This window comes from Corticium candelabrum, chromosome 1 (assembly GCF_963422355.1).
Source record: "Corticium candelabrum chromosome 1, ooCorCand1.1, whole genome shotgun sequence".
Lineage (NCBI taxonomy): Eukaryota > Metazoa > Porifera > Homoscleromorpha > Homosclerophorida > Plakinidae > Corticium > Corticium candelabrum.
This window is the reverse complement of record NC_085085.1, coordinates 12,333,303-12,359,527: the sequence shown is the minus strand read 5'-3', so window position 1 is coordinate 12,359,527 and position 26,225 is coordinate 12,333,303. Positions and strand designations below refer to the sequence as shown.

Genomic DNA, 26,225 nt, shown 5'->3' with positions numbered 1-26,225 from the left:
ATCGAGTATCACTCACAATCTCAGATTGTCGCATTGCAAGACTCTGTTGGACACTTCCATATGCACTTTCATAAGGAAACCCTAGAAAACACTGCAGTCACGCCCTAACACTAAAGCAATGTAAATAAAGATCAATAAGCATTCCACCTGGTTCCTCGTCTTCTCGAAGAGTTGCATATGTAGGATTACCAAAGCCCATTGGCTGTGGATCAATGTCATCATCGCCTGAGAAGAGAGGATTATGCACAACACTTGTGAGCGCAACACTATAGTCATCCACACTCATCTGTTTCTTAGACAGAGCCATAATGACTCTGCTAATAAGACAAGCGCAGTATCAAAGAACTCAAAAACGTTGCAAAACGCTGCACAATAGGAATCAAATTCCCAAAGCACCTGTAAAAAATGACGTGGGAGATGTACGCATCACGTGAAAAGCAAATAGAAAGGTCACTAGTTGGCTTAGAATGTATATTACGTGTGTAGAAGATCCTGCATTTGCGGCGATTGTAGCAAATGTCCATTCCATAACTACAAGGCTATAACAAACATGTCCTCTTTGCTCTTCTATACTCAATAGGCTTACTACTAACAAACAATTATTCAGCTTTCTGCTCCTCTTCCTAGTCAAATAGAAATCATAATCAGGTTCATTTCGAGTCACCACACAACAAATTTACTTCTTCCCATCCTTCACTAGCGCCTGCAAGATGATAATGCATCCTTCTAAGTTCAGCCAAACGATTTCTCTCCTTTTCAAGCAGACTTTCCAGTTCCAATACTCGTACCTTTACAAAAATCATACTACAGATCTAAAAGTACAATACTGTCACCATAACTCAACTTACCTGGGAGTCCATTTCTAATCTCTTTGCCTGTGTCAGTGACAATTTTGAGTAATCCACATTACTTTCGGCTTCTGGACGCAAATATCATGACTAACACAGAGAATCAAAAATTTCAAAATCCTCACCATCATTCATCTTTGACCCTGACTTAGCCGAAGCAACTACCCCTGCTGTAGCCTCAGCCACTACAGTAGAAGAACATCTTGTACAAACATTCACTGTCAGGTAGAGAAACTTACCTGATCGTGATGCTGCCTTCACACTGACTAGACGTTCACTGTGCAATGATGCCTTGACCTTGGATGCAGCAACCTGCACGTCAATAGGACAGTCATTAGCACCATGCAATATCAATTTACTTTTGAAACTGACCAACTGAGCAGTACTAGCCGCAATTTCATGTGAAGAAACAATCAAATCCTCAAACTTGCCAGAACCTTGCACTACTTTGTCAGCTGAATCACTAAACGCAAATAGTCATACTCAATGACAATAGCTACTCACACTTTTCAAAATACATTTGAGTCTAAACGTACACGAGAACTGATGCACCCCATCCAACAGCTTTAGCAGCTGAGATAAGACCTTCAGTCCAACGATGATTTCGTTTGTAGAATTCCTTAGCACTAGACGCACCCTAAAACCAAACATTGACTTCTGTTAATTAGCACCATCATGATAAATGACTTTACTTTGCCACCAACAACAATTTCCCTTTGTAAGTCTTTAGAACGCTCAATTAGAATGCGTATACTCTACAGACACAGCACGCTATCGTAACAGCAGTCGGTCACATCTTGGTGTACAAACCTTCATGAGCTCTGTGCATGAATCAAGAATCCTGGAGCAACAACAAGCTTAAGAATACCATAGAACACCAATACTCAATGATGGTATGTACCTTTCATTGACCTCAAGTGTGACACCAGTATGTTTCGATCGCGACATATCTAACATTGCCTAACACAAACACCATGAAACACAATACAAACCAAAATAATGACATGACCAACTTCAATCTTTGCTGCAGCTGCTTCAATCGTCTGTGAGACATATAGACAATTCAAGCTACTTAAAGTTGAACGACATAAAACATACTGACTTGGCTAGTTACTGCCATTTCTTCTTCCACAATATCTCCTATTGACTCTAACGTGTCATTCTCTTCTGGCAATGCAAGTAACTGTGACACAAGCACAGTCAACATAAATTTTAATAGATGTCAGCAGTTCAACAGGAATTAACAAAGCAGCTACTGTTTAATGTATTATTTTCGGTGTTTCAAAAACTTGGCATTTCAGAAGTAAGTACTCTGTCGGTGTAACCTAAAATTCGGTAAGACGAGGCACAGATTTGGTGTGGCAGCAGTAGAAGAGATTTGGGGCATCATGTGAGATTTGGTACCACTTGCCCACTACGGATATGGTGTCATGAACATAGTGCACTTGAGCTCGTGTTTGTGGGTTGCTCTAAGGAAACTCATTGTTTCTCTAGCCAAGCAGTTCTCATCACTACACACAAACTTCCAGGAATTTGTGAAGTATCCGGGTTACTTCCATTCTATCGGCGCCTTCTGCACGTGGAGTAAAGTACTTAAAATTTTTTAGGTGTTATCCTAATTTGATAAATAAAAGTCACACCAAATTTACCAAAATACTGTAGACCGGAAAATTCTGGCAATTTGGAGATTGGCGAGTGAATAGCCAAAATCAAAATTCACCAAATTTGTCGAATGCTTCGTTGTGCATATGTACGTCTGCTGTTGCAAAAATGGCTCTGCAAAGGTACTGTACTTTCAAACAATAGAATGTCCTTCGCTTCCGACGCTCTAATTATGTGGACCATCTTCCTTGTCCGAAGCAGAAAGTAGAGCAAGCCAATCATGGCGTAAGTTGCATTCGATCACAGAGCTCCGGATCCTCTGACAAATAACGTGCATGTGTGAACTACAATGACTACAGCACACCAGAGAATTGGGAGGTACGCTGCAGAAACTGGGCTCACTAGAGCTGCATTATTATTAATAATTAATATTTAATATAATTACTATGTAACTTTAATATAATTTAATATAATAATAAATTACAATCAATATTTGCCAAAATTTAAAAATAGACATTTTGGACCATTTCACCAAATATTAACGACACCAAAATATCCCGGTCTACAGTAACACCAAGAATAACGTTATACAGTTGGTACCTTCGCAAGAGAAGCAAGATCCTTGAGAGATGCTTCCAAATCAGAACATCTACCCTTCACCCCACCTGTATATAATACAACAATCAATAAAAATCACCATTCAGTTATCAAGTTATGAAGATGCATCCAAGTAACCTTTATCTACATTTCGAACAGCATCCAAGAAAGCACATGACAACATGACAGCTTGTTGCCCTTCCTTCTTAATACCTATGATGTCAAGTACTACCACTATGATGCACATTCTCAAATAGCAACAACCCTGACCTTCTGCAGTTTCATCTGATGTTGTGTTTGACGTGCTCCTGGTCAACAACACAACACCACTCGTGGCAGTTGCAAATGCACTCACTGCCGCCACAACATCACCCACTTCTGGATTCATACAATCGTATGCAGTAACATTCCGAAAGAAAGGTATTCCTCTTTTACCTTGTCTATTGGCTGCATACGAACACGCAGCAGTTTCTAGCTTTGTGGCAACAGAACACACACTTTCCACCTGACTGGTAAAGTATTCTAAGACCACAGCAACAACTTGGAAACCAAGAATTGCAGCATTGGACTTTAACTCTTGATACCAGGCGAACAAATGCTATCTGACAACAGATCACTTTTGGACTGTTCCTGTGCTTGCAGAATAAGTACACGAGCTTCTTCCACAGCACGAACTATTATAATAAAGAAGTCACTTTACGTGTGTACAATGATCTCCTCAAACAAAACTGACCAAGCAATGCATGTCTTTCATAATCAAGATCATCAGACATCTGACGCTCAGCTGCTACTTTTTCAGCAATAAGCAATTCAGCAGCCTATAAATATTTAATCCGAATACATACATGCTTGAAATATAAAGTGAGACCGGTTTATAAGCTTGTTACATACTCTTTGCTGCTCCTCCAAGGCAGCTTGTAAAGTAGGCACACTTTCAGCAATGGCTGACTGTGCACGAGATTTCTCCACTTCATCTTCTAGCTCAGTAACTTTACTCTGGAAAGTCTGTATAGTGAGAAACAAATCACAGAGGATTCCACTACTTTCCACTAAATTTGTGTAAAGGCAATAAATAAATTAAACCAGTTTGCAGCATGAAAAATAATGTAGACTTTAAGAACAAGAATCCAATCATCATATGCATGGGCAAATTACCAATTTTGAAATGATAGTAAACTCATACAACAATAGAATCTATGCTAGTTTGGTGACCCCAAACACTTGCCACCACCCTCATCATGAAGCAGGTTAGTGAACCCTAAAAGTGTCAAAAACACTGTAATATAAAATCGAACACTCCATGTTCATAACACAGAATGGCAATGCCAAACATTTTCATAGAAATTTTCAAACAGACCAACAAAGCCCTCCACACACAAAAACAACACAAAAACTCCATCACCTTTGATGCTGTCTCTGAATCTTCTACTTTCTTCCCAAGTGTGGTCACTTGCTTAGTCACCTCTGAGTGCTACATTCAAATTTAAGCAAGCTGCTTCATCTACAAGTTACTTCTGCTACTAGTACTGACTTGCTTAAGCAGATCAACATGTTCTTTCCTTAATGATCCATACATCTGTTTCACCTTTGCAAACTTTTCTTCCATTGCTTTTAATTTATCTACAGCAGCAGTCAAACCATCATTACATATTGCTTTAATTAATAGAAACATCAAGATCTCACCTGATTCAGCCTTAGATTCTACAATAGGCTTAGAATCATTCAGCTGGCTTTTAAGTGCAACATTCTCCTGTATCACAATAACTTGTTTAACTATAGGACAACAACAGTTTCTGTAGTCTCACATCACAAGCTTGAGTTGCAATGTCTTTGTACTCGTCTATTTCTTCCTGAAGCTATTACAAGTGAATCTCAACAAGTAACCTCATTACAAACTCTATTATCTAACAAGTACCTGTCTTATCTGATATTTTAAACTATTAATCAATGCTGTGTCCTGCAGATGAAAAACAACATATGTACTACCTCCTCAATATTTCAGAATCAAAGTAAGACATTCTTACAGCTTGATGTTGCCTCTCCAGATCAATCACTTTCTGCCTTAATTCTACAACCTCACGCATAAGTTGCTCAATCAAATCATCTCTATAAAAGATAATGTTTTACCAAGTTATGAGTCATTCCAATTTAATTAAATAATCAATAACACACTTCTCTTTTAGTTGTTGAGAAGTTTCGCTGGATGATTCTGTTACACCAAAATCAAATCCCTGCAGCTTAGTAGGAGACCCGAAAGCATCGCGAAAGCGATCATCAGTGCTTTTCCTTTCAAGCTGTATAAACAGGACAATCACTTAAATAGGACAGTATCTTCATTGCAGTACACTACTGTACTAATGACGTAAAACGAAGTCATGACAATAGCAGAGTAGAATATAACAGTGGGTAGCACTCTACTGTAAACAAGAACTGCCATCTTAATTAGTTCACAACATTAATTTTTAGTGCATAGTATTTTCTCACGTTATTAATTAAGTTACATCAAACAAGCATACTTACCACAAAAGGTAAACTTTTGCGATGGTCTGTAGGAGGAACAAATGGATCTGCAGACTTCGGTACTGAAGCACTTCTCTGTGTGCTTGGACGACTTTCACCATCTGAAACGATTTGACCACCAACTTGAAATGTTGGTGGATGCTAAATAAAACGTTGTTGTATGCATACTAGCATGTCTATACTGACATACAGTTTGAACATGCAAACCTCCGACAATTTTGGAACCGACACAAGTGTCTCCAAATACTGCAAGTTGTCGGCACTAAAGTAAAACTTAAAAAGCCTGTGAAAAACCAGCAATAGCAAATCAATGTCATAACTGGAATAATAATGTTCATACTCTGAGTATTGCTTGTAAAAGCGTTCACGATGACCAGTCAGAGTCTCAATTGGCAAACCTAAAAACAACCCTTAAACGACAAAGGCAAACATAATGCAACAACGACTCACTAGAATGTAATTGATGCATTAACTTCAGGCTCATCTGGTACAATGCAGCCGATTCCTAAAAATCAAAACATTAATCCAAACTGATCATACTAAGTATTGTTATATCAAACTTCAACAATAGGCACAAGAGGAGCGACACGACAGTGAACAGAAGTTGCACTAGCTGGACGAGATGGATCCAAACTTCCAAATACTACACGGTGTATACATATAGAGAACTTACTAGATAGCATGACAAGAACCTAACTATTACACACTGACTGAGTTTCTGCAATTTCAGTATGGTTGCCTGGAAATCAAAGACTTCGACGGCCAGCTGAAAACTAGTATTACAGATTCAAATGACGTAACAGCAGCCAGCCAAATGTGCTTTACAAGACACATACTATCCGTTGATATCGTTGTCCTGAACAGGAATTTTCTGATCCTTGAAATTCAGTGTTTGAGGAAAAGCTGGATTCTACAAGAGCACAGAGATTTATGTTAACACAATCAACCTTAACCTGGCCAATGCAAATTTGAGTAGCTCAAACAAAGTATCTGTCAATGATCCATGGAGGAGTTTCAATCAAAGAACTATTGGTAGAAGGCATTGCATGTAGTATGTCAAACTCCCTAAACTTGATGTGTGTTCATGAAATTATCTCTAGATGTATAGCAACAGCATTAGTCGAGCTACACTAAATAAACACTATAAACTAAAGTGTAGCATAAAATGCTCTAGACTATTAACAAGATGGCACTTTAATGTGTTGAAGTTTTCACTATTTATCCAATCATATGCTTCAATATTAGCTGTAAAGTTAACTTAAGCAGTAAATCTGGTTGTTATTGGTGCTAGTAAATATTTATTTATGACAAAAGTTTAATTAAATGTTCCACACACAATTTTGTGATTAATATCATAGAAATTCTCTCAAACTGACCACAGGATGTCGACAAATTGTATTCACTGAAATTATAAACAAACATTCCATGGAATGCAAGTGCTGTAACTTAACGCCCTTCTGCAACGCCTTAGATGTCACTCTAGCATGCCATACGGTACCTCTCATTAACGAAACACTCTATCCTGTAGGTTCTTGCAAGATCTTTCAGTTAGTCTGAGCATTATAGAATTAGTTAATATCTACAATCCAACTGCAAGTTACTTATTCACACAAATGAGCAATAAACCTTAGAACATGGTCACTTGTCCACCACACATGTAGACACTAATTTCCCAACACAATTGTCCCCAAACTACATCTAATAAGCAACAACTAGTAACTGAAACTGTTTCGCTTTCACAGCTATGAGATGGTTGAAGATTGACTTGTCGTGAAGTATTACAAATTTGACATCATTTTGCTTCCACGTGCGTTGGTTGTAAAATCGATGTAACATCATACAAACAACTGTCATTTCGTGTGACCAAATTCTGTGACACAAACCGTTATTGCATGCCAAAGTAATGAAATTTATCACATGGGAGGCAATGGTTACATAATGTTCAGTTCCGCCATAAAATTATCAATTGTTGTGAATCAGAAAAATGATTGATTTGTATTGGCAGTTGCAGACAGGTACATTAATGCTGTTCGTTTCTGACAAAACTTGGAATTATGGGCATGAATTAGACTGTCCATTGCTGTGGTTGCTGCATAAATCCATGATTGGACTATTGTACTGCATGGTATGTAATGGTTACAAATCTGTAATAGAAAATCAAATCCTAAATGACTTTAGATAGGTACAATGACGACTATGGTACATTGGTGGACATCCTACACAAAAAACGCCCTCGACTAAAAGTTCCTCTAGAATAGTAGCTGCAGCTATACCACAACTTATAAAGAGTAAGTAAGATACAGCCTTAGTGGCGACTCTACCATATGTATGCCAGTGCACAAGCATAAAGTGTATTAAACTAACTTACCCTCCGATGAAAATCCAGTTTTGCACAAATGACGCAGCAGTACGCATGAATCAACTTGGAATATGCATCCAGATATTGCCCCTAAAATTATCCAAACCCATCGTTTTCAATTCGATATTGCTCACAACCAGAGAAACACAAAAACACACCCAAGTCTGGCCCAACTGTTTCAATCTATCAAGATGTCTGTAAGACTGGTCAAGCACCTGCGCAGCAGCAGCAGCAGCAGCAGCAAACAGACAGCTGAGCCACATACTCTGACACATTTTATGGATGTGTTCTCCTCACATTAGGATGTCCAGCACGTAAGACCTTATGTATCACCATGGCAGCCTTCCAGCACGTAATGTTCTGCTTCTCCAGCTGAAAGCGATTCTTGAGAAGCGACCAGAAGATGGTGCAGCCCTTCTCCTGATGTGTGCCGATGACCACACCTTTTAATAACATGCAAACGCAGGCTTTCAAAGACTAGAGTAAGTTAACGTCAGCAACATCGAACTTACTTCTGCAGTGTTTCTCTTTCATCGCTCTCTCTTCCATACTGAGTGCTTTAGTCAGTGACTCGAACTGCACGCACAAAAATTTTCAGCCAATGAAGTCAGATTCCTGACTAGAGGTCGGTCTCCGTATCGACCGTTTCTCTACTCTAAAAACCGTAGTCTACGTTCTACGAGCACATTTAAACAAATCATTATTTTTTCAATGCAAGAATGAGTGAAAGCACTTTGAATGACTAGAAGCGATGAACAACAGACCGAAACGGTCGTTCACTCCGCCGCTGCGCACGCTGCTACTTGCCGCATTTCTCTATTTTCCACAAAATTACCTGCTCTTTCTCGAACTTCTCGAAGTCTACAGGGTAGACGACGTCAGTAGGCGAGACGGCAGTGCGTAACTTCGCCGCCATACTGCGTTTCCGGTTATTGATATAAATCGTACACCGCAATTAACGCCCGCTGTCTTCAAACACTATTCCGTGATTGTGTAGGATTATTAGGGTCCATTACGAAACAGTAGTAGGTTACATCAATATTATAAGGTTAGGCGATATTATAAGTCAATTACACTAGCTAGAAGACTAGTTATTAGGTTAAGACTCTGCATTCGGTAGAGGAATTGTAAATGTATATATAAATGTATATAGCATGGATGGTGAACCGAGCGAACGTTATAAGTAGAGTAACATAGATTGCGTTGTGAGTTGGACTGCTATAGAGTAGCTATGTGTATAGATGTGTGTATGTGCATGCATGCAGTCTGTTGCAGTTGCTAAAAATAATGTTTTGTAACATGTCTAGTTAGGTGTTCTAATTGCCCTAGGATGAGAACTGCACCAATGCCCGGTGTGATAAAAAGAACAATATACATCCAGTATTTTGTGTTCACATGAGATCAGTCAATGGTACAAGTTGTATATCACTTTGACTTTGCAGATGGATGTCTGATGTGTTCATATTGACAACTGTTGTAGTCTACCAGTTTTTTTATGTCTGTACATGCTAACCATTGTACACATCAAAAATCTAAACATGCAGTCAAGCTAATAAGCTATACATGATGAGATGAGAACAGCATAAGTCTAAAGTAGGAAAAAATGAAACACTACTGCATGCCATACACAAGAAACATTTCTGATACTATAAAATAGTTGTCATCAACCATACTACTACATGTAGTAGCTAGAACTACGTTTTTCTTTCCAATGAAAACAACTTGGAGTTCAAGACACACAAACTGCAATAAGCTAGAGCTTTCTTACATCCACAGGCGGCCCTCTGTAAGACTACACAAACAAAGCGACAAATCCAACAGTTAGTCATGAGTGACAAAATGTCAAATCAAAGTACAGAAGACAAGCAAACATGCATGTCAATTCACTCACTCTCCAAACCACATTGATACAGCACACCAGTCTTAGCAACATGTGCCTTAACTTACCAGGGGCAGCAGAACCAGTCAGGCCATATGTATGGCCTGACAACTTTCACAAAGTGTACGTACGTTTGCCAGTCGACTATTGGTGCCTACTTCTTGTTTAGAGGTATACACGATTAAATAGGTAATATATTTATCAAAGACAAGGAGCATGACTGATTCCCTTAAATTTAAAACAAGTTGCTAATGACTTCGTAGCTGGAAGGGATCCGTTCGAAGGATGACTTAGATTGTTTGGCAGATTATAAATACTTATTCTAGTGGTTACTGTAATACAGCTGAAGGCAAATTACGTGAGCTACCCCGTTTCTTAGGTGTTAGGACCATGCTTCTTAGTGTGCATTAGGCCTGAACACTTTAAATTTGCTTCCGCCGCCTGTGCTTATAAGTTTACCTCACTCTGATATACAATTCGATGAGATATAGTTGTCCCACACCAATCACTGCAGTGCGTGAGATACAGGTAATATTAAATTACATAAGTTGCCACGATAGCAGTTAATTCTCTGATATGAAATAATAAAATTCAATCTTCTTGCACAAAACAGTTTTAAAGCCTTTTCACACTTGAAAAGCATCAAACCGCATTCAATCCACTTTGCAGCAAATGCAAATTGGATGTGCATTCAATGCCCATTGACCTATTTCACACTAGGAAAACGCAATCCACAAAAAGTCATAAACACTACTACCTGTAGGGGAGTAGCATGGCATGGGCTAGACCGGGCTATAGCTCCCATCATTTGTAGGTGTGGTCATAAAAATTGTAGACTGTACAAACGTGTGAGGACCAAAGTTGCATATAGTATATACTCCACCCTTTTCCAGTCTGGATTTGCCACTGATTCTACCCTATAAGTCAAGACAATAGAGTAGGCGTGTCCATAAAAGTGGGCATGCCCTGTAACATTGTGAAGTTTAGCCACCATTTATAGAGGTCACTCTACATCCCTGCCCTGCTAACCGTGTAACGTGCGTGAGAACGTGTGGGCATTATGGCTGCCAGTCTCTTCAAGGAGAGAGTTCTCTATATTTGGTTACAGTACGTCCATTTACGTCATAAGCACAAGACAGAAAGGAAACGTGGATCTCTGCTGTCTATACCAACACAAAGAGCAGTGTGGGTAGGCGTGGTGCTACGTATAGCCGCCAATGCATATTGAATCCACTTCAAACCACCTCTAAGTCCGCATTGAATTTGGTTTGACAGCCAATGGGCATTACTTAGGTGTGAAAACGCCAATGTGTGCTGTGGAGTGGAGTGTGAAAAGGCCTCTATAAATTTACTTAAAAATTAAAGCAAATAGGTAATTAATTACATAACAAAGAGCACACTCTTACTTTGACAGAAGTATAAAACATTGGTGGTTGCTCTGTTCTCTTCAGAACTCTGTACAGAATCACAGTAATTAACTTACCTACCCTGCTGTTATGACTACATATAGACGAGCATCAACAATGGTACAAACCTCACACCATCCAACTCTTTTGCTTTCTCCTGATCAAACACAGTTGTTTTAGGAACTTCTTGATAATAATGGCAATTCCGGTTCTGCAACAAGTAACCTTACTTGCTGACTCCGCAAAGTGCTAACGTTTAAATAAAAACTCTATTTCACCTCAAACGAATTATATGGTGGACCAAGTATGTCAAAGAAAGCCGAGTGTCTAGAAAAAAATTCCTGTAAATCAGTCAACACACAATGTGAAACAAGTTCTTACTCCATTGCACAAATAGTGTGCAAGTTTTTACTATTAGGTGTGAGTATAGCACATGGGCTGGCTGCAGTGAAAAATTCAGCACCTTCATCTTTGGCCATGTAGTAGCCTTGAGAAGCAACTCATCAAACCACTCAAGACAAACACTGGAAGTGTGTCTACTCACTAAATCCATGGCTGTGCGGAATACTTGTTTCTATTCTGTAAACAACACAGTCGTGAAAGCAAGGTCATACCACAATATAAAACAAAGCAATCAAAGCAATCAAAGCAGGAGACATGTTATCGTGTATTCGATGATGATGACCTTCATTAGCAGAGAAGAAAATCGCAAAATAATAATTTCTTTTCAAATCATACAAAAAGTCTCTACATTCAGTATCAACCAGACATCTAAAAACACTAATCGTATCTATCTATTCAGTGATCGAGGTAGCCCTCACTGCTAATAATGTCAATGTCTTGACAACTAAAAGGTCTGTGTTTGTAGCAACAACATAATAATTATCATTATACCATAACAACAACAAAAACAACAACAACAACAACAACAAATAGATGCTGTAGTTACACACAAGTGTACCTCTTTGGTGGACTGAAAGATGTGATAATTACTTTGCCATATAGTACTTTACTAGACAAACAAAAATATGAAGCAATAAAGCAATATAGTCTACGAGTAGACTGTCTTTTCTTACCATATTCCATACATGTTGGGATGATCATGAATAGGCATAGATGAGCCCCTTCGTAATAGAAAGCCAGCGATAGTAAAGTGGTTGTCTCTTAATATGTCTATAAAAGCAGCTGGAGCACTGTCTGGAGGTGTAATGTCAGCCACAGCTGGATTAGATGGTAAATTAATATCAGATGATTTCAATTCATTTACCTGTATAACACAAGCATACAAAGTCAACAGACTGCACTGTCTTTAACTACACATTTACACTTTAAATCTGTGTTTTGTCACCTTCAAGCAAATTGTGTCAAATCAAACAAAGATGTGCGTGTGTGTGTGTGTGTGTGTGTGTGTGTGTGTGTGTGTGTGTGTGTGTGTGTGTGTGTGTGTGTCTGTGTCTGTGTGTGGTGCAATAGCTCAGATGGTTAGAGAGTCATCTTATGAAGTGTTTACATCCGGGACCTTAAAGGGTCGCAAGTTCAAGTCACAGTGATGGCGAGCTATGACATAATTTCCTTAAGCAAGAAACTAACACACATTTGCGCAAAGCACGCAAACTCTAGTCTGGACCAAGTCAATACTAAAATGATTTCGGAAGTATTTATCAAAAGCGATGCTAAATGATAGTCTAACAGCAGCATAGGATCGTTTTACCTAGATTAACATATCATTTGTAAATGCCATGAGATCTCACGAACAAAGAAGAGACATCTGCCGTGTTTGCAGCAATATCTTGGTAGACGGCATGAAACCACGACTCTTCAATTCTTTGGCAGACCGCTAGCTAGTCTAACCGCTCGACTGGCGAGACTACCGCTCAACCAGTTGTCAAAGGTGATGGTTTAGCAACGCTACTGTGCATGTCCTGTCACCACAAGCTTGAAAATATCAAAGAACTGAAGCTGTAACTAAAACTAAGATGTGTGCATGCACCAGAGTCTTCATCACAGCTCTGGCGTGCACTTAGCCGCCCACACGGGTTTCACATGCGCGCAATCAGCGCTAGTGCACTTAGAATAACCAATTATTGCTAAGCCAATCAGAATTTACAGCCGACATTCCGCCTATAAGGAGCTGATTGGCTTAGAAGGCTATTTCCGAAATCATTTTAGTACCGACTTGGTCCAGACTAGAGTTCTCGCGCTTCGCGCGCTCTCTGGTCTGGAAGTTCGAGGCTAAGACTTTGGGTGCTCACACCACAGTTGGCTTTACAAGTCGGTGCTCCTGCGAGTGCCTGGCCCGGCTCCAGGAGTTTGCTAGCGCAGGCCCAGGGTTCCCTGAGTAGCGCACAGGGCCCAGCTAAACAGCTGGGGGCGTGACCTCTGAGAGGCAGCTCCTGACATTTAGGATTTTAGGATTTAGGTGTGTGTGTGTGTGTGTGTGTGTGTGTGTGTGTGTGTGTGTGTGTGTGTGTGTGTGTGTGTGTGTGTGTGTGTGTGTGTGTGTGTGTGTGTGTGTGTGTGTGTGTGTGTGTGTGTGTGTGTGTGTGTGTGTGTGTGTGTGTGTGTGTGTGTGTGTGTGTGTGTGGTGTCAAATCTCATTTGTGTGCTACTTGAGGTCTAGTCTTGGAAATGTCTTGTATGCAATTAACTCCCACTGTAAAGTCTGATTGGCAAGACTAGAATTAGTTTTAGTGAGCATCTGCTGCTATTTGTCATTTCTCCTTGTAACACATGCTATACGAGCAAATTTAATTGAAACATTAGTTACTTGTGCTTTTACTCAATATGTTATGTATCATTCACAAACTTGAACACTAAATTAAATTTGAATTTGAAACTGAACTATTGCGAGAGACAACAACAGGTACAGTGTAACCTTTCTGTCATGCTTTTTAGCACCATCACTACACTCACTTAGTAGAAACTTAATGGTCTCAAGAAAAAATTCTCAGATCAACATTCATGCACCTGCTCTGAGAGACAGTATCGACAAACTATTTTAACCTTAAGGATATCAATCAAAGTTGAAAATTTCACCCACCCTTGAACGCTCTGTCTGAAAGCTCAAGACAAACTTTCATGTTTTACAGTAAAGTGAAGAGATTGTTTGTGGTAAGTTTAATTAATTAATCAATTTAAGAAATTTGATCGGTCAATCAGTGGACGAGTGCTAGTCTACAATTCGCCCAACTAAATTCCAGGTAATGCCGAGACACACGATCAATTTCTAGAAATTGTCAGGACACAACAAAAGTGTGATCTTAGCTATCAACTAGAGCCACACCAATTAACTTTCTTGATGCTTAGATTCACTGGTCCAGTTTTAATCTTGACCAAAATAAAAATTGTAATAATAAATTGATGTAACATAACAAAATAAAATAAAAATTGTAAACACTTGATGTAACATGACTTGCTAGAACATCATAGGACAGTGCTTGTGGTCCAGCAAATGTTTCCGCGTTTTGATCTGTATCAGCGTTTTTGTTTTTAGTGTCTATTTTGTTATCTCACATATCTCGGCAGTGCGTCACCACCACCACTCCCCCCGCAGGAAATGTCATGTGATCATTACTGTTTTTGGTCCAGGTTTTATGTCCAAATATCCGAGCATCGAAAAATTTAGTTGGCCTGACCTAATAGCCATGCAATTTAGTACGTCGTTCAAGCACTTCATGGATTGAGCTAACTAGATAGATGATAAGAGGAAACACGTACGCAAACCAGTAGCAATGAATTCAAGCTAACCAAGGCCAGCAGTGGTTGTAAATCTGGTGCCTCTGTAGAGCCTGCTGTTAGGGCGCTGTAGTGAGCTGAGAACGTGATCTTGCCCTGACGAGCGATCCTCTGCACCAAAGACATGATTAAATACGAAAAAGATTGAAACTCAACTTCCAAGGTGTCAGAAAGTTAAAACATCAATAACTCCGAAAATCGTAATCAAATGTATACAAACTCCCGTATTATCTACTGGCTGTAAACCCCGTATGTAGCTCATTGCGTGGCGCTCATCTATGTAAAGCACCCATTTGAAGACGCACTCCCCTGTCTGTGCTCAAAATTATTTTTAGAGGCTTCAATTAGAGTGCCTTTGGCGATGACAAGTAAAGCACATAGAAATAATTAGTCCTAGGCCTCTGAATGGTGCTCGTTCTCAACACGGGCAGAGTATTATTAGTTGCGTTTTGCGAATTTATCTCTCGTTCACATACATTTGTTACTCTGTTCAGAAGAACTAGCAGCCGGACAGATTAGCAGCCGGACAGAATTCTCATTCAGAGCTAGATTTCAATTATATAGATCCCGCGCTAAAAAATTAAATTTTTTAGCTATAACAAGGATCGAATAGCCCAATGTATATACGCAAGTTCATATTTTGTTGCATTAGTATCCAGTTCTAATTTAAAGCACTATAGCAGCTGGACAGAATTCTCATGAAAAATTTCGTTCAGAGATAGGCCCGTTCATGATGTCCTGTTCTGAGGATAGCTAGTTAGTTGATTAGCTAGTAATATCCTGTTGAAGACAAAGAAAATGTAACCGAGTGTCCTGTTTCAAAAAACTCCGTTGATTTAATTAATTTGATTATTGATTGTTTTAGTTTGTTTGTTATTTAAATATTATTTTGTTTGAAATTGATTGTTGATGCTATTTCGAAAGTCCCGTTGGACGCTGTGTTATTTCGAAGACGACGCTGCCGTTGCGGGGAATAGGTGTATCAAGCCTAGCATCTATTCGACACGAATCCCGTTCTTGAAAGTCACGTGCAGTTACGTACTCATGATCACCTGGATAATCTACTCCCCGTATATATATATATATATATATATATATATATATATATATATATATATATATATATATGAGTTTGTTGTAGCAGCAAGATACTGGTTGGGTCTACCTGTGTTTCCGTTCCCACCAAACAGCATCAGATGTATATGTGGTCATCCACTTGACCCATATGGAGATCATCTTGTTGGGTGTGGTCATGGTCCACATCGTCTGAATCGACATAATGCTTTATGTGAGTCTATTTGGCAATCACTCCTCATTGATTCCAAACAAGTTGTGAAAGAACAGAGAAGCTCGGGTCAATCCAAATGCCGCCCAGGTGATGTCTTCCATCCGAATTTCTTGAATGGACGGCCTGGATATTTTGACATCACTGTAAGAAACACGTTGCAACCATCTTACATTGCTCGAGTTGCTGAAACATCAGGAGTTGTTGCAGAAGCAGCAGAAATGGGCAAGGATGATCGTCACCATGCAAGAGTATCTTTGACTGGTGGTACATTTTATCCGTTGGTAGTTGAAACACTTGGCCTTTGGTCACCAGACAGTCTAGAGACTTTGAAGTCTATATCCTCAAAAGTATGTGCTGTGTTAGCTGTTCCCTTCTGGAAGGCTTTAAAGAATTTGCTAGAGCAGCTTTCTGTTAGATTATGGATTTATAACGCTAGAATGATATCTAGCCGCATACTTGCGGAAGTAGCTGAAGTCCTTAGTTGGGACTTCCCTGTATGTGAGTAGGTGTGTAAGAAATAAATAAATATATATATAAAAAAAAAAAAAAATATATATATATATATATATATATATATATATATTTTTTTTTTAATTTTAATATATATATATATATATATATATATATATACATATAGTTTATTCAAATATAAATAATAGCTACCCCTCCACTAGAGGGGCCTATATATATATATACCTGTTCTTGTAGACATATATATACCAAGTCACGACTCATCTGACTCTCGTCATTTCGACAGTCCCTTCGAAGACGTTGCTGACGTTGCAGGGAACAGGTGTATCGAACGGGGCAGGTATTCGACACGCGTACACGAGCAAACGCGTGCTTTCAAGACCCGGATATGCTAAAATATCTTGCTTTTTCGATATCCCCGGCAATAAACGATGCGCTCTGCGCGTACACACGGAGTTACATGCATAATATAATGCAGCTTGTAGAATATAGATCTACCGCGGGAGATGCTTTCTGGACGTTTACCAGGCGCTAATCCGGGATTTTCAAAGGAAAGAATTTGATTTACGTGACAAGCAATCATCAGTGCGCGCATGGTACGACACGTACAATTTCTGCTGAAGCTGCAGTGTAAAAGTAGTATATAATACTAAATACAATCAAAATTAGTAGCAAACAAATGCAACAATTTATTACTAGACAAAATATAAACTAGTTGCAATTGTAAAAATGATCACAAAAAGTAGAAACTTCTGCCAGTATATCATAGCCAACGCATTCAGCAGCATCGATTTTGTCTTTGCGAGCACTAGATATCATATAAACAGATTATAGTACAAATGAAATCGCAAACCTATAATTAATTATAAATAAGTAATTAATGTGCATACAATTTGTACTTAGAATGGGCATAAGATCCTTTGTTAGTTGACACTGTAAAGTTAAATTAATCTGTAATAGTAGTGCAGCTACAATCACCCTTATATTTATATTTAATAAAAATGATTGTACCTGCACGTTGCTAGATGACTAAACAATTATATTAGCAATATTCCAAACGACACAAACAAAATTCACATTTCTATGTCATACCTCCAGATGCATTGTAGTTGACAAGTCCACCATTGCTGTGCAGTCTTTCAATGTGCAAAGAGCGACTTACAAACTGTTTCGCTTCATCATGTTTCCCAAGCAGTTTGAGACAAATAGCAAGTTGATGATATGCTAAAGATATCATTCTGTTTATACTGTTGATTATCTGCAAACTAATAATAAAGGTTACTTACATTCCCCTGTTCTTTTGTCATTTGCTACAAGGTACTGCTCTCTTATATCAACAGCTTTCCTAAATGAAGTTTCTGCATCACCAGGATTATTCAGTGCCAATAGACAAACACCAAGACAGTGCAGATCTAGTATTAAGACACAAAAGTTATTTTCTAAATGAAAATTTATAACAGGCACAAAATTTGACTTTCTCCTCTTTGTGGGCAAAACTGTGACTTGAAAGAATCCTGAACTTTGAGAAGATTTGTAAGCAATGACTCAGCCTCACTAAATCTTCGTTGTACTACAAGGCACTGACACAACAGTCCCTTTGCTTAGCACAACAAACACACATAATCTAGCTATATAACACCTTTTAAGTTAAGTAATTAAGGTTTCCACCTTGCATTATGATATAGTTGTCCTTAGGCTCATCTTCAAGCAAATCTAAAGTTTCCTTCAAAAATTGCTCAGCTTTCTGTACCTCATGAAGCAACATCCAACAACGACCACACCTGTACAATGCTAGATTAACAGAGACATTAGCAAGCAATTTCCATCAATCTTTTACTTACTGTAATATGTTATTCAATAGCAATGACAAAATATAAAACAATTTTATCAAGCTGTTTATTACATCAGATATACATATACTACTACTTCAATTAATGGATAATAAGTCACAACCTTTCGCCTTGGCATGCTTGTCGTGGTCTCCTATTACTTGTTGCATTACATCTTTTGCCTTTCCCAAATAGTTTATGGCCAAATCTGTCTTCTTCCCCATAGCATACCACTCTGCTACGGATTGAAAAGCTAGTAAAAACACAATCCTCTAAGCTATGACAGTAACCAGGTTATTTGCGATGTTGAAAGTTTGTACTGTAAAGTGTAGTATATGTAACAACTGAGTAAGAGTTAACACAATCAAGTGCCTTTGTCAAGTAGATTTCAGCAGCATCATGCCGACCCCAATGCATGTAATTCGTTCCTAGAAACCACCAGCCTGCAAATGAGTAGTAATTTTCTCCATTAAACACTGCATTTCTTTCTCCTGCATGTAATACATGACAGTTTGATCGAACACAAGAATAACTTCTCACTATATGCAATGTGGTGGTGGTTTGGTGGTAGGCACTTTTTCTGCATCTCCAGTGCTCTATTGGCAAAATTTTCGGCTTTTGAGTACATTCCTTGGTCGCAATAAGCATGAGCACTGTTCGTTAATTCTAATAAAAATACCAGTGTAATACATTACAAATTCTGTTACTATCTTACAATCTAGTTGTCTTTCTATAATCAAACATGTTATCTATTTAATATGCCAAAAAGAACTAATGTGAAAATTATGTTTCTCAATAATTCTTTCAAATATAACTTATTCTGCAAATTTGACCACGATTCAATAGTATGTCTCTAAGACTGAGTTGTATGTAAACAAGTAATCCTAATAATGATATCTCGATGACCATGACTTCTTATCATGAAAGAACATGTTTCAGTTTCTAGCATTACAAGCACTGGGTAATTAAAATCTTCACGAAGGAGCCAGAGATGGAGAAGTCTGTCAAGTCTGTAAAAATCTCACAATTAACCACACAGTGTTTGAGCAGTTTTTCAGAACATTAATTCCAGGATAACGACATAGCATAGTCAATTGTCACTCTGGACAACTTTCTGTAGCTGATGAATTCTGCTAATAGCTAGTTGCAACTAGTGCAACTGTAAATTATCAGCCCATTTACCGTTATATATAACTAACTTCACCAAGAAATCCCCACCTCCAGCTAGTTGACATAATTAAGACAAACATGCTTACTGCCATGCAAGATTTAAACTTAATTTAATTCTCAAGACTAGAGTTCCAACACGTACAAGATTCTGAGTATCCGAATTTGTACAGTCATATACAGTACTTGAAACAATTAAATGGTGTACACTATATCAGTAAATTTATCACGTACAGTATGTTTGAAGAGGGTAAACAAGTCATGTACAAAACACATCTAAAAACCAGGTAACAAAAATCTAGTTAACATTGGTTGTCATAAAATAAACTAAGTTTACACGCATGTCAAGTACACAAGCCCACACACCATACAAGTCCATTGATTATAATTAATCCAAGTACACCACTTTATTGGATTTATTTGAATTAACGTAATCGCACCTGTTGCAATGTTAGGATGTTTTTCAGGTAAACACTTTCTATAAACTGTTAGTGCTAGCTGTGACAAGTGATCTATTTCTTCAGCATTGCTTGCAGTTGCACGAATACGAAGAGCAACGGCAATTGAGTTGAGACCTAAAAAATAAACATATCAGTCATATAAAAATGATCATGTCGTTTACTACAAAATGGAAATAAAATCAAACACAGTTTCTGTTTCTGTACATACTTTGAGCATAGCTTTGACAGTTGGTTGCTTCAGCCCACTCCAGACCACTTCTCAGACGCTTCGCAGTGCTCTTAATCATATCAAAAGCAGAGAAAAGTCGACAACCACGAATGATTTCAAAAAGAGCTAAAGAAAAGTTTGTATTACAACATTATGGACATGTACTTTTGCAAGTGTCAATTTTCTGGTGTGTCCGTATATACACATGCGCATACACGTGTGTGTGTGTGTGTGTGTGTGTGTGTGTGTGTGTGTGTGTGCACGCGCGTGTGTGTGTGTGTGTGTGTGTGTGTGTGTGTGTGTGTGTGTGTGTGTGTGTGTGTGTGTGTGTGTGTGTGTGTGTGTGTGTGTGTATGAAAGATAGAGTAACTAAAGACACGCACGTTCTTTGTATTCAGGAAAATTAGTATGACTTAATTCAAGACAGAAAGACATGGTATGGCATTTGTACAAGAAGCATGCTCAGAAGAATAGACGCTAGGCTACAGAAGAAAAGAAATAAATGAGAGAGGGCAAGAAATCCTCTGATTTGTGACAGAAGCAAACGAATTGTTAAACTGTAAAAACGTTTCAGAAGACCAGGAGATCACAATAACACAAATGTGACAGTGTGGGGTCTTCATGCATTTCTGCTATAAATCTCATCGCTATTGATGAAACAGAATTGTCAGTGCTGACGGCTGTGTTTAAGCTATAAGTTTAAGGTTTCGGGTTCAAGGTATAATTAAAGGTTTAAGGTGTGGTGTGGTGTGTGTGTGTGTGTGTGTGTGTGTGTGTGTGTGTGTGTGTGTGTGTGTGTGTGTGTGTGTGTGTGTGTGTGTGTGTGCGTGCATGTGTGTGTACTCATATACATGTACATATGTACATGCAGTATTCACTGTTTTCTGTATGTCTTTCTGTTACACGACTAGTTAGTTTTTCACTTGTCTTGCAGCATCACTTAGTCTCATGTCATGATATGCATATTGCTGTCTTTGACACTAAGAAGTAAAGTTGTTTGGTTCCTGCATATGTCTTTGACCTGTTTTTGAGTATAGATCTAAGACACATGATCGACTTTCACAGGCTCATGCAGTACATGCAGTACGTATAAATTGTCTAAATGTATCAAGGATGCAAGTCGAAACTGTAGAACAGAATTGATTACCTATTTGACTTGCCAAAGTTATAATGACTTGTTTATGCAAACACCAGGTCATGTAAACATTAATTACTTTAAGATTATCTTATACTCCTAACACTTTATTATGAATTGGCGCCTTCCATGAGTAAAATTAATGTCACGAGTCATGCACGCACCCTTAATCTAAACTGTTACCTTGTCCCCATTTCTCTGCAAATGCAAGTTGTTTGTTATGTGGACGATCACCAAGAATGTCTAAAGCTTCCTTAAACAATGTTATGGCAGCTTCTGCTTCAAGTAGAATAGAGTGACATGAACCAGTTTGTACTAGAGCTACAAGTAACAAAACAGTAGTCACAAAACTACCAGAGTACAATGACTGTTGTCATGCCAAATTGTATTATATAAATATAACATACTAATAATTAATATCTACACATAGTGTTGCCTAGCTGTCATGCTCATATTCATGTCACATGTCACACCATGTTGTATGTCATAACATATAAAACAGACATAAAACAACTTCACCTTTCATGCCAATATAGGATGCTAATAATAAAACTACTAAAAACAATTAACTTTTCAACTAATTTTTTAAAAATTGCAGTTACTGTTTTTCTGCAAAAACAGTAGTGCATCAAGAAGTAATAGTGGCATAAGCTTGTCTCCTTTACTCGGAATTACACCGGCTTCCAAAGAGAACTCACTATGTTGAACTGTGCATTCACACATGTGCTTAGTTCAACCATGCCACTTTAGGTATATCAATATGCAAGCATGCAGTCTGCATGTCACACATGTCATATTACAAAGAACTCATATGACGTGACATATTGATATATCGATATATCACAACAACATTATTAGCACACATTATACCAGTCCAAGCAAACAGTAGTCTTACCATCTGCCAATTTCTGTTTACTAACTCTCCTTTTTCGGGCATCAAAAAGCTGTCGACTGCAAAGAGACACAGCAATATGTGTGTCATATTGTCTTATTGCAAGAATGGAAGCCAATGCCACGGTTCTGCATAGCCAACGTTTTTTCAATAGCTCTGAGCTGTTACATATATACAGAGCAACATGAAACAGATGCTTGGCATATTGTGCAACAGTGCCATCAGTTAGATGAAGTTCTTTCTGAAAATCAGTAGCTGATGGCAAAATTTTACAAAGTACTGCTCCTAAACACATGAGAGACGTATGTTGCTCTTGGCTTTGAAAAAGATGTTTAGACACACTGTATTGAATCATTGGATGCATGGCAAACGTACGACCTGCATGATTAACAGAGGAGATATAAGACTCTCCACTTGTTAACAATGAGTGAGAAAGAATGCAAGCTAAAGCACGTCGTACTTCTGTCTCCGTAGAGCCTTTGTTCTTCAAAATGACACCTTTTACTAAAATATCTTCAGGTATGTCATTTGATGGTAATAAAGCTGACAGACGAAGAAGATCACTGGCCAGTGAAGACTCCAAACAAGCAGACTCAATGTCCAATCTCCATGTTATGTATGCAGGAGCTCTCACCAGTTCCTCTCGTGCCTTCAATATCTCTTTTTTCTCATCAACAGTGAGATCACTGTTGTCTAAACCTTGTGGAGTGAGTCTTCTCAAGTCATCCAGACTCTCCAAATGCAATAATGCTAGTTTAGCATCTATTTGCTTTAGATTGTAGTTTCTTAGCCATTCCTTGACATTTGCTGGATCTAGCTGAATAATGCTCTTGTCTTGCAGTCTCTCCCAAAGATCCTTAAATGAAAGACCTTGGCTTCTTCGTAAGTTTGCAGCATGAAGTAAAGCCAATGGTAAACCATCAAGACATCCATCACCGGCAATCTTCTGAGCATAACAAAAATCCTCTGGATTATTTCTTTGAAATTCATCCACAGTCAACCGTTCACCAGATGATCCTGACATGCCAGAGATAAGAATCTCCACAGACGTACTGACACCAAGAACTTTCAGAGAAACTGTGCTGTTTCCTCTAAGCTGATGATGGCTAATATTGGCCATTCGTGTTGTGATAATCACATCAATAGCAATAGAAGGAATGTAGTCATTAAAGACCAGCAGTTTGTCTGCTCCATCATAGAGAAAGAGGCACTTCTTACCGCCATGTCGAAGAAGTTTTTGCAACCTTTCAAAGTTCTGTGACAAGCTTTCAAGCTTAAGAACAGTATGTCCCAAGACAACAAGCTGAAACAAGTGCACAAACACCATTCACTCTCACAGCTGTTGTGAGCATATTTATATAAATCGCCATGAAACTCACATTGTCTTTGACTGAATTGTGAAATGTTGATAATGACCCTAGATCAAAATAAAAGACTCCACCAGGATATCTCTCTCTGTAGCAATCTGCATATCTGAATGACAAAGATGTTTTTCCTAGGCCTCCAAAGCCTACAATAACCTGACACAACAGACAAGGACTTACACAATGGTATTTTGCATGACAGTCATAGCTATGTTCAAGTTTCTTCTTGACAACACTATTATACATCATGTATCACTAACATGCACGGGTAAACTAAACTATTGATTAGTGACATAAGTTAATTGCATGTGTGAGATTTGATGGCCTACTGATGCTGATTATAGTTCATTCCCTCCTGCAGTGGGGTTTATTCTTCATGCTCTCTTAAACCATGTGCCATAGAGTTTTCCTCCATCCATAACAAGATCACCAAACCAATGTTTATGAAGTTCTTGGATAAGAACGTATCATACAATCACCACCCTGAAAAGATCATGCAGCTATATATGGCTGAAAGAGTTGTGTATAAATTAAGAAGTTGGTTGTAAAACCGACTTCATATAATTACCTACATAATCTTCTCAACCCTTCACAATATATGAAGTAATACATATGACTAAACATATATGTAGTTCATTGAGATATCCTCCATAAATTAATGTAGTCAAGCATTGCCATTCTTGTGTTAACTTATTAGACACAGTACAGATATCACAATGTGCATCGCCGACCTGTTGATTACATCATTTCAACAAGCTGTTGTTCTTTTCAGTAATCCCTTCAGTTTCATGATATATAAAGTGCTAGTGCAGTCTGTGAGAATGCAAGCTTAATTGTGGCTAGTGTGTGTGTGTGTGTGTGTGTGTGTGTGTGTGTGTGTGTGTGTGTGTGTGTGTGTGTGTGTGTGTGTGTGTGTGTGTGTGTGTGTGTACGCACACGCAAAACATGTGTAGTTGTGTATGTCAGTATTTGTGTTTCCTGTTAAGCACCCCAATGCATTATCATGGCTATGTCGCAAAAGACATAAAGTTGTCTTACAAAAAGAAATAAGTACCCATGATATATGCAATCCTTTCGTTTGAATATTGTATATGAATTATTTGTATACCTTTATTCTGGGTCTCCCTTCTTTCAAATCAACAGTAAAGTAGCGCAATAAGCTCTTTAATTCACCTTCTCGACCACAGAAGAACCCACAGCTTATCTGCCGTGGAAATGGTGGACCTTGAAAAAATAATACATTTTGTTATATAATTAAAGTGTATGCTTCCATAGTACGTTAAATCTCTATATAAATTAGAACAAGCTGATCAGAACTTGCCACAAAGTGGAATTGTTGACTGATGTCGACCACTTGAGAGACTCTCAATTTTCTTTATTTGCTTACTTGAGGTATGGTGGTGTTGAGTAAGCTCATGTTCAAAAGCCAAACCAACTATTTCTGAAATTTTGCGTTTTTCTTGAACAAAAATATTTGTTAAGTCGTCTTGAGACATTGGCCATATATCATTTGGTTCTAGTGGTAGCAAAGGTTGCACAGCCGATGATGCTGCTCCTTCTGCACAAAAGAAAATGAATGATCTTGCTGTTGCAGCTTCAATTCAGACATACAAAAACTCAAATTTCAGTCTACCTTCATTGATATCACTTGATTTAGCCAAACTACTTGGATCATTTTGAGATAAGTCGGACTGTCCTCCATACAACCGAGAACAGTGTGTCACCAACCGAGCTAAATGTATAAACATTGTTGCCATAAAGTAGGTGTTTCAGTCCTAACTTCTGAATAATCACAACATGCACAAAAAATCTGAAAAACCCTGTCAGATCATTTGGTGTTTTGTGAGGTTTTAAGGGCGTGGCTACTAAAAATCACGATCTAAAACTCCAACCACCTCAAAAACACGCCTTCTGCCGTCCATTTTGCTTGCTGAAACATTGCCATCACTTTGCAGCTTGCATCATGAGCTAATCCATCTAGATGGAATGCTCTCAAGTGCTGGCAGCGCTTCTGCAAGCAAGATGAACAGTAGAAGCTGTGGTTTGAGGTGGCTTTGAAGTTTCAAGCTTTGTGGTTAGTAGCTACGCTCTAGAACCCCCCAGAAACACCGATAGCTCCAACAGAGTTTTTGTCGCTTTCCCTGTGATGTCACGCTCCCAACTGACAAACAATTACTACAAGCGTAGGTCTTCTAGTAGAGTAGGCTAGTCTAGCTAGAGTTAGATAGATAATTGCACATCTTACAAGCAGATTCGCCTTCTTCCTTAGGCTTCCTTTCACATTCCATGTTCTCTTTAGTGCCGCTCATGATCCTAGGCCTGTACGTGCAACTACGTGTACATGTAGTCTAGTCTTGCATAGCCAGACCCCAATCCCGCGTACAAAGTTGAAGATACGCTAATTAACTACTATCTGTTTACCATAGGTGTGAACTTTGAAAATCTTCAATACCCCCCCCTGTTT

General features: G+C 38.5%; 3 protein-coding genes across 6 annotated transcripts; all 3 read right to left on the bottom strand.

The window, feature by feature from the left end:
- Window positions 1-455: 455 nt before the first annotated feature.
- On the bottom strand, window positions 456-8,842 carry LOC134179787 (huntingtin-interacting protein 1-like). Its single transcript, XM_062646747.1, has 38 exons — window positions 8,762-8,842; window positions 8,439-8,502; window positions 8,224-8,369; window positions 8,085-8,141; window positions 7,936-8,016; window positions 6,404-6,477; window positions 6,279-6,340; window positions 6,128-6,210; window positions 6,018-6,072; window positions 5,908-5,965; window positions 5,775-5,850; window positions 5,568-5,708; window positions 5,220-5,341; window positions 5,072-5,153; window positions 4,963-5,004; window positions 4,853-4,903; window positions 4,731-4,797; window positions 4,579-4,667; window positions 4,450-4,518; window positions 3,939-4,052; window positions 3,781-3,865; window positions 3,632-3,721; window positions 3,483-3,569; window positions 3,318-3,425; window positions 3,186-3,260; window positions 3,051-3,115; window positions 1,951-2,031; window positions 1,862-1,891; window positions 1,750-1,808; window positions 1,659-1,689; window positions 1,541-1,603; window positions 1,385-1,485; window positions 1,221-1,311; window positions 1,088-1,160; window positions 974-1,033; window positions 849-919; window positions 681-788; window positions 456-623 (listed from the first exon to the last, which is right to left on the bottom strand). Exons 1-38 carry the CDS (start codon window positions 8,840-8,842, stop codon window positions 600-602), a joined length of 2,916 nt encoding a protein of 971 aa, XP_062502731.1. The 3' UTR covers window positions 456-599.
- A 535-nt stretch (window positions 8,843-9,377) lies between these two features.
- On the bottom strand, window positions 9,378-15,175 carry LOC134183014 (2-aminoethanethiol dioxygenase-like). The gene is made up of 9 exons (XM_062650461.1): window positions 14,959-15,175; window positions 12,288-12,478; window positions 12,173-12,223; window positions 11,756-11,790; window positions 11,593-11,698; window positions 11,490-11,538; window positions 11,340-11,422; window positions 11,212-11,260; window positions 9,378-9,718 (listed from the first exon to the last, which is right to left on the bottom strand). The coding sequence occupies exons 1-9, from the start codon at window positions 15,070-15,072 to the stop codon at window positions 9,680-9,682; spliced, it is 717 nt and encodes a 238-aa protein (XP_062506445.1). The 5' UTR covers window positions 15,073-15,175; the 3' UTR covers window positions 9,378-9,679.
- Window positions 15,176-17,325: 2,150 nt separating this feature from the next.
- On the bottom strand, window positions 17,326-26,108 carry LOC134193878 (uncharacterized). 4 transcript variants are annotated; one of them, XM_062662730.1, is made up of 17 exons: window positions 26,007-26,108; window positions 25,395-25,493; window positions 25,083-25,319; window positions 24,870-24,985; window positions 23,777-23,917; window positions 22,401-23,700; window positions 21,689-21,826; window positions 20,371-20,496; window positions 20,142-20,276; window positions 19,075-19,200; window positions 18,855-18,977; window positions 18,659-18,787; window positions 18,374-18,496; window positions 18,180-18,305; window positions 17,992-18,117; window positions 17,798-17,929; window positions 17,326-17,513 (listed from the first exon to the last, which is right to left on the bottom strand). In XM_062662730.1, exons 1-17 carry the CDS (start codon window positions 26,068-26,070, stop codon window positions 17,401-17,403), a joined length of 3,354 nt encoding a protein of 1,117 aa, XP_062518714.1. In that variant the 5' UTR covers window positions 26,071-26,108; the 3' UTR covers window positions 17,326-17,400. The 4 variants fall into 4 exon arrangements, 3 of the variants coding, with proteins under 3 accessions (XP_062518714.1, XP_062518722.1, XP_062518732.1); XM_062662738.1 differs by having other exon boundaries at window positions 25,149-25,319; XR_009972120.1 differs by lacking the exons at window positions 17,326-17,513; window positions 17,798-17,929; window positions 17,992-18,117 and having other exon boundaries at window positions 18,374-18,486.
- Window positions 26,109-26,225: the final 117 nt, after the last annotated feature.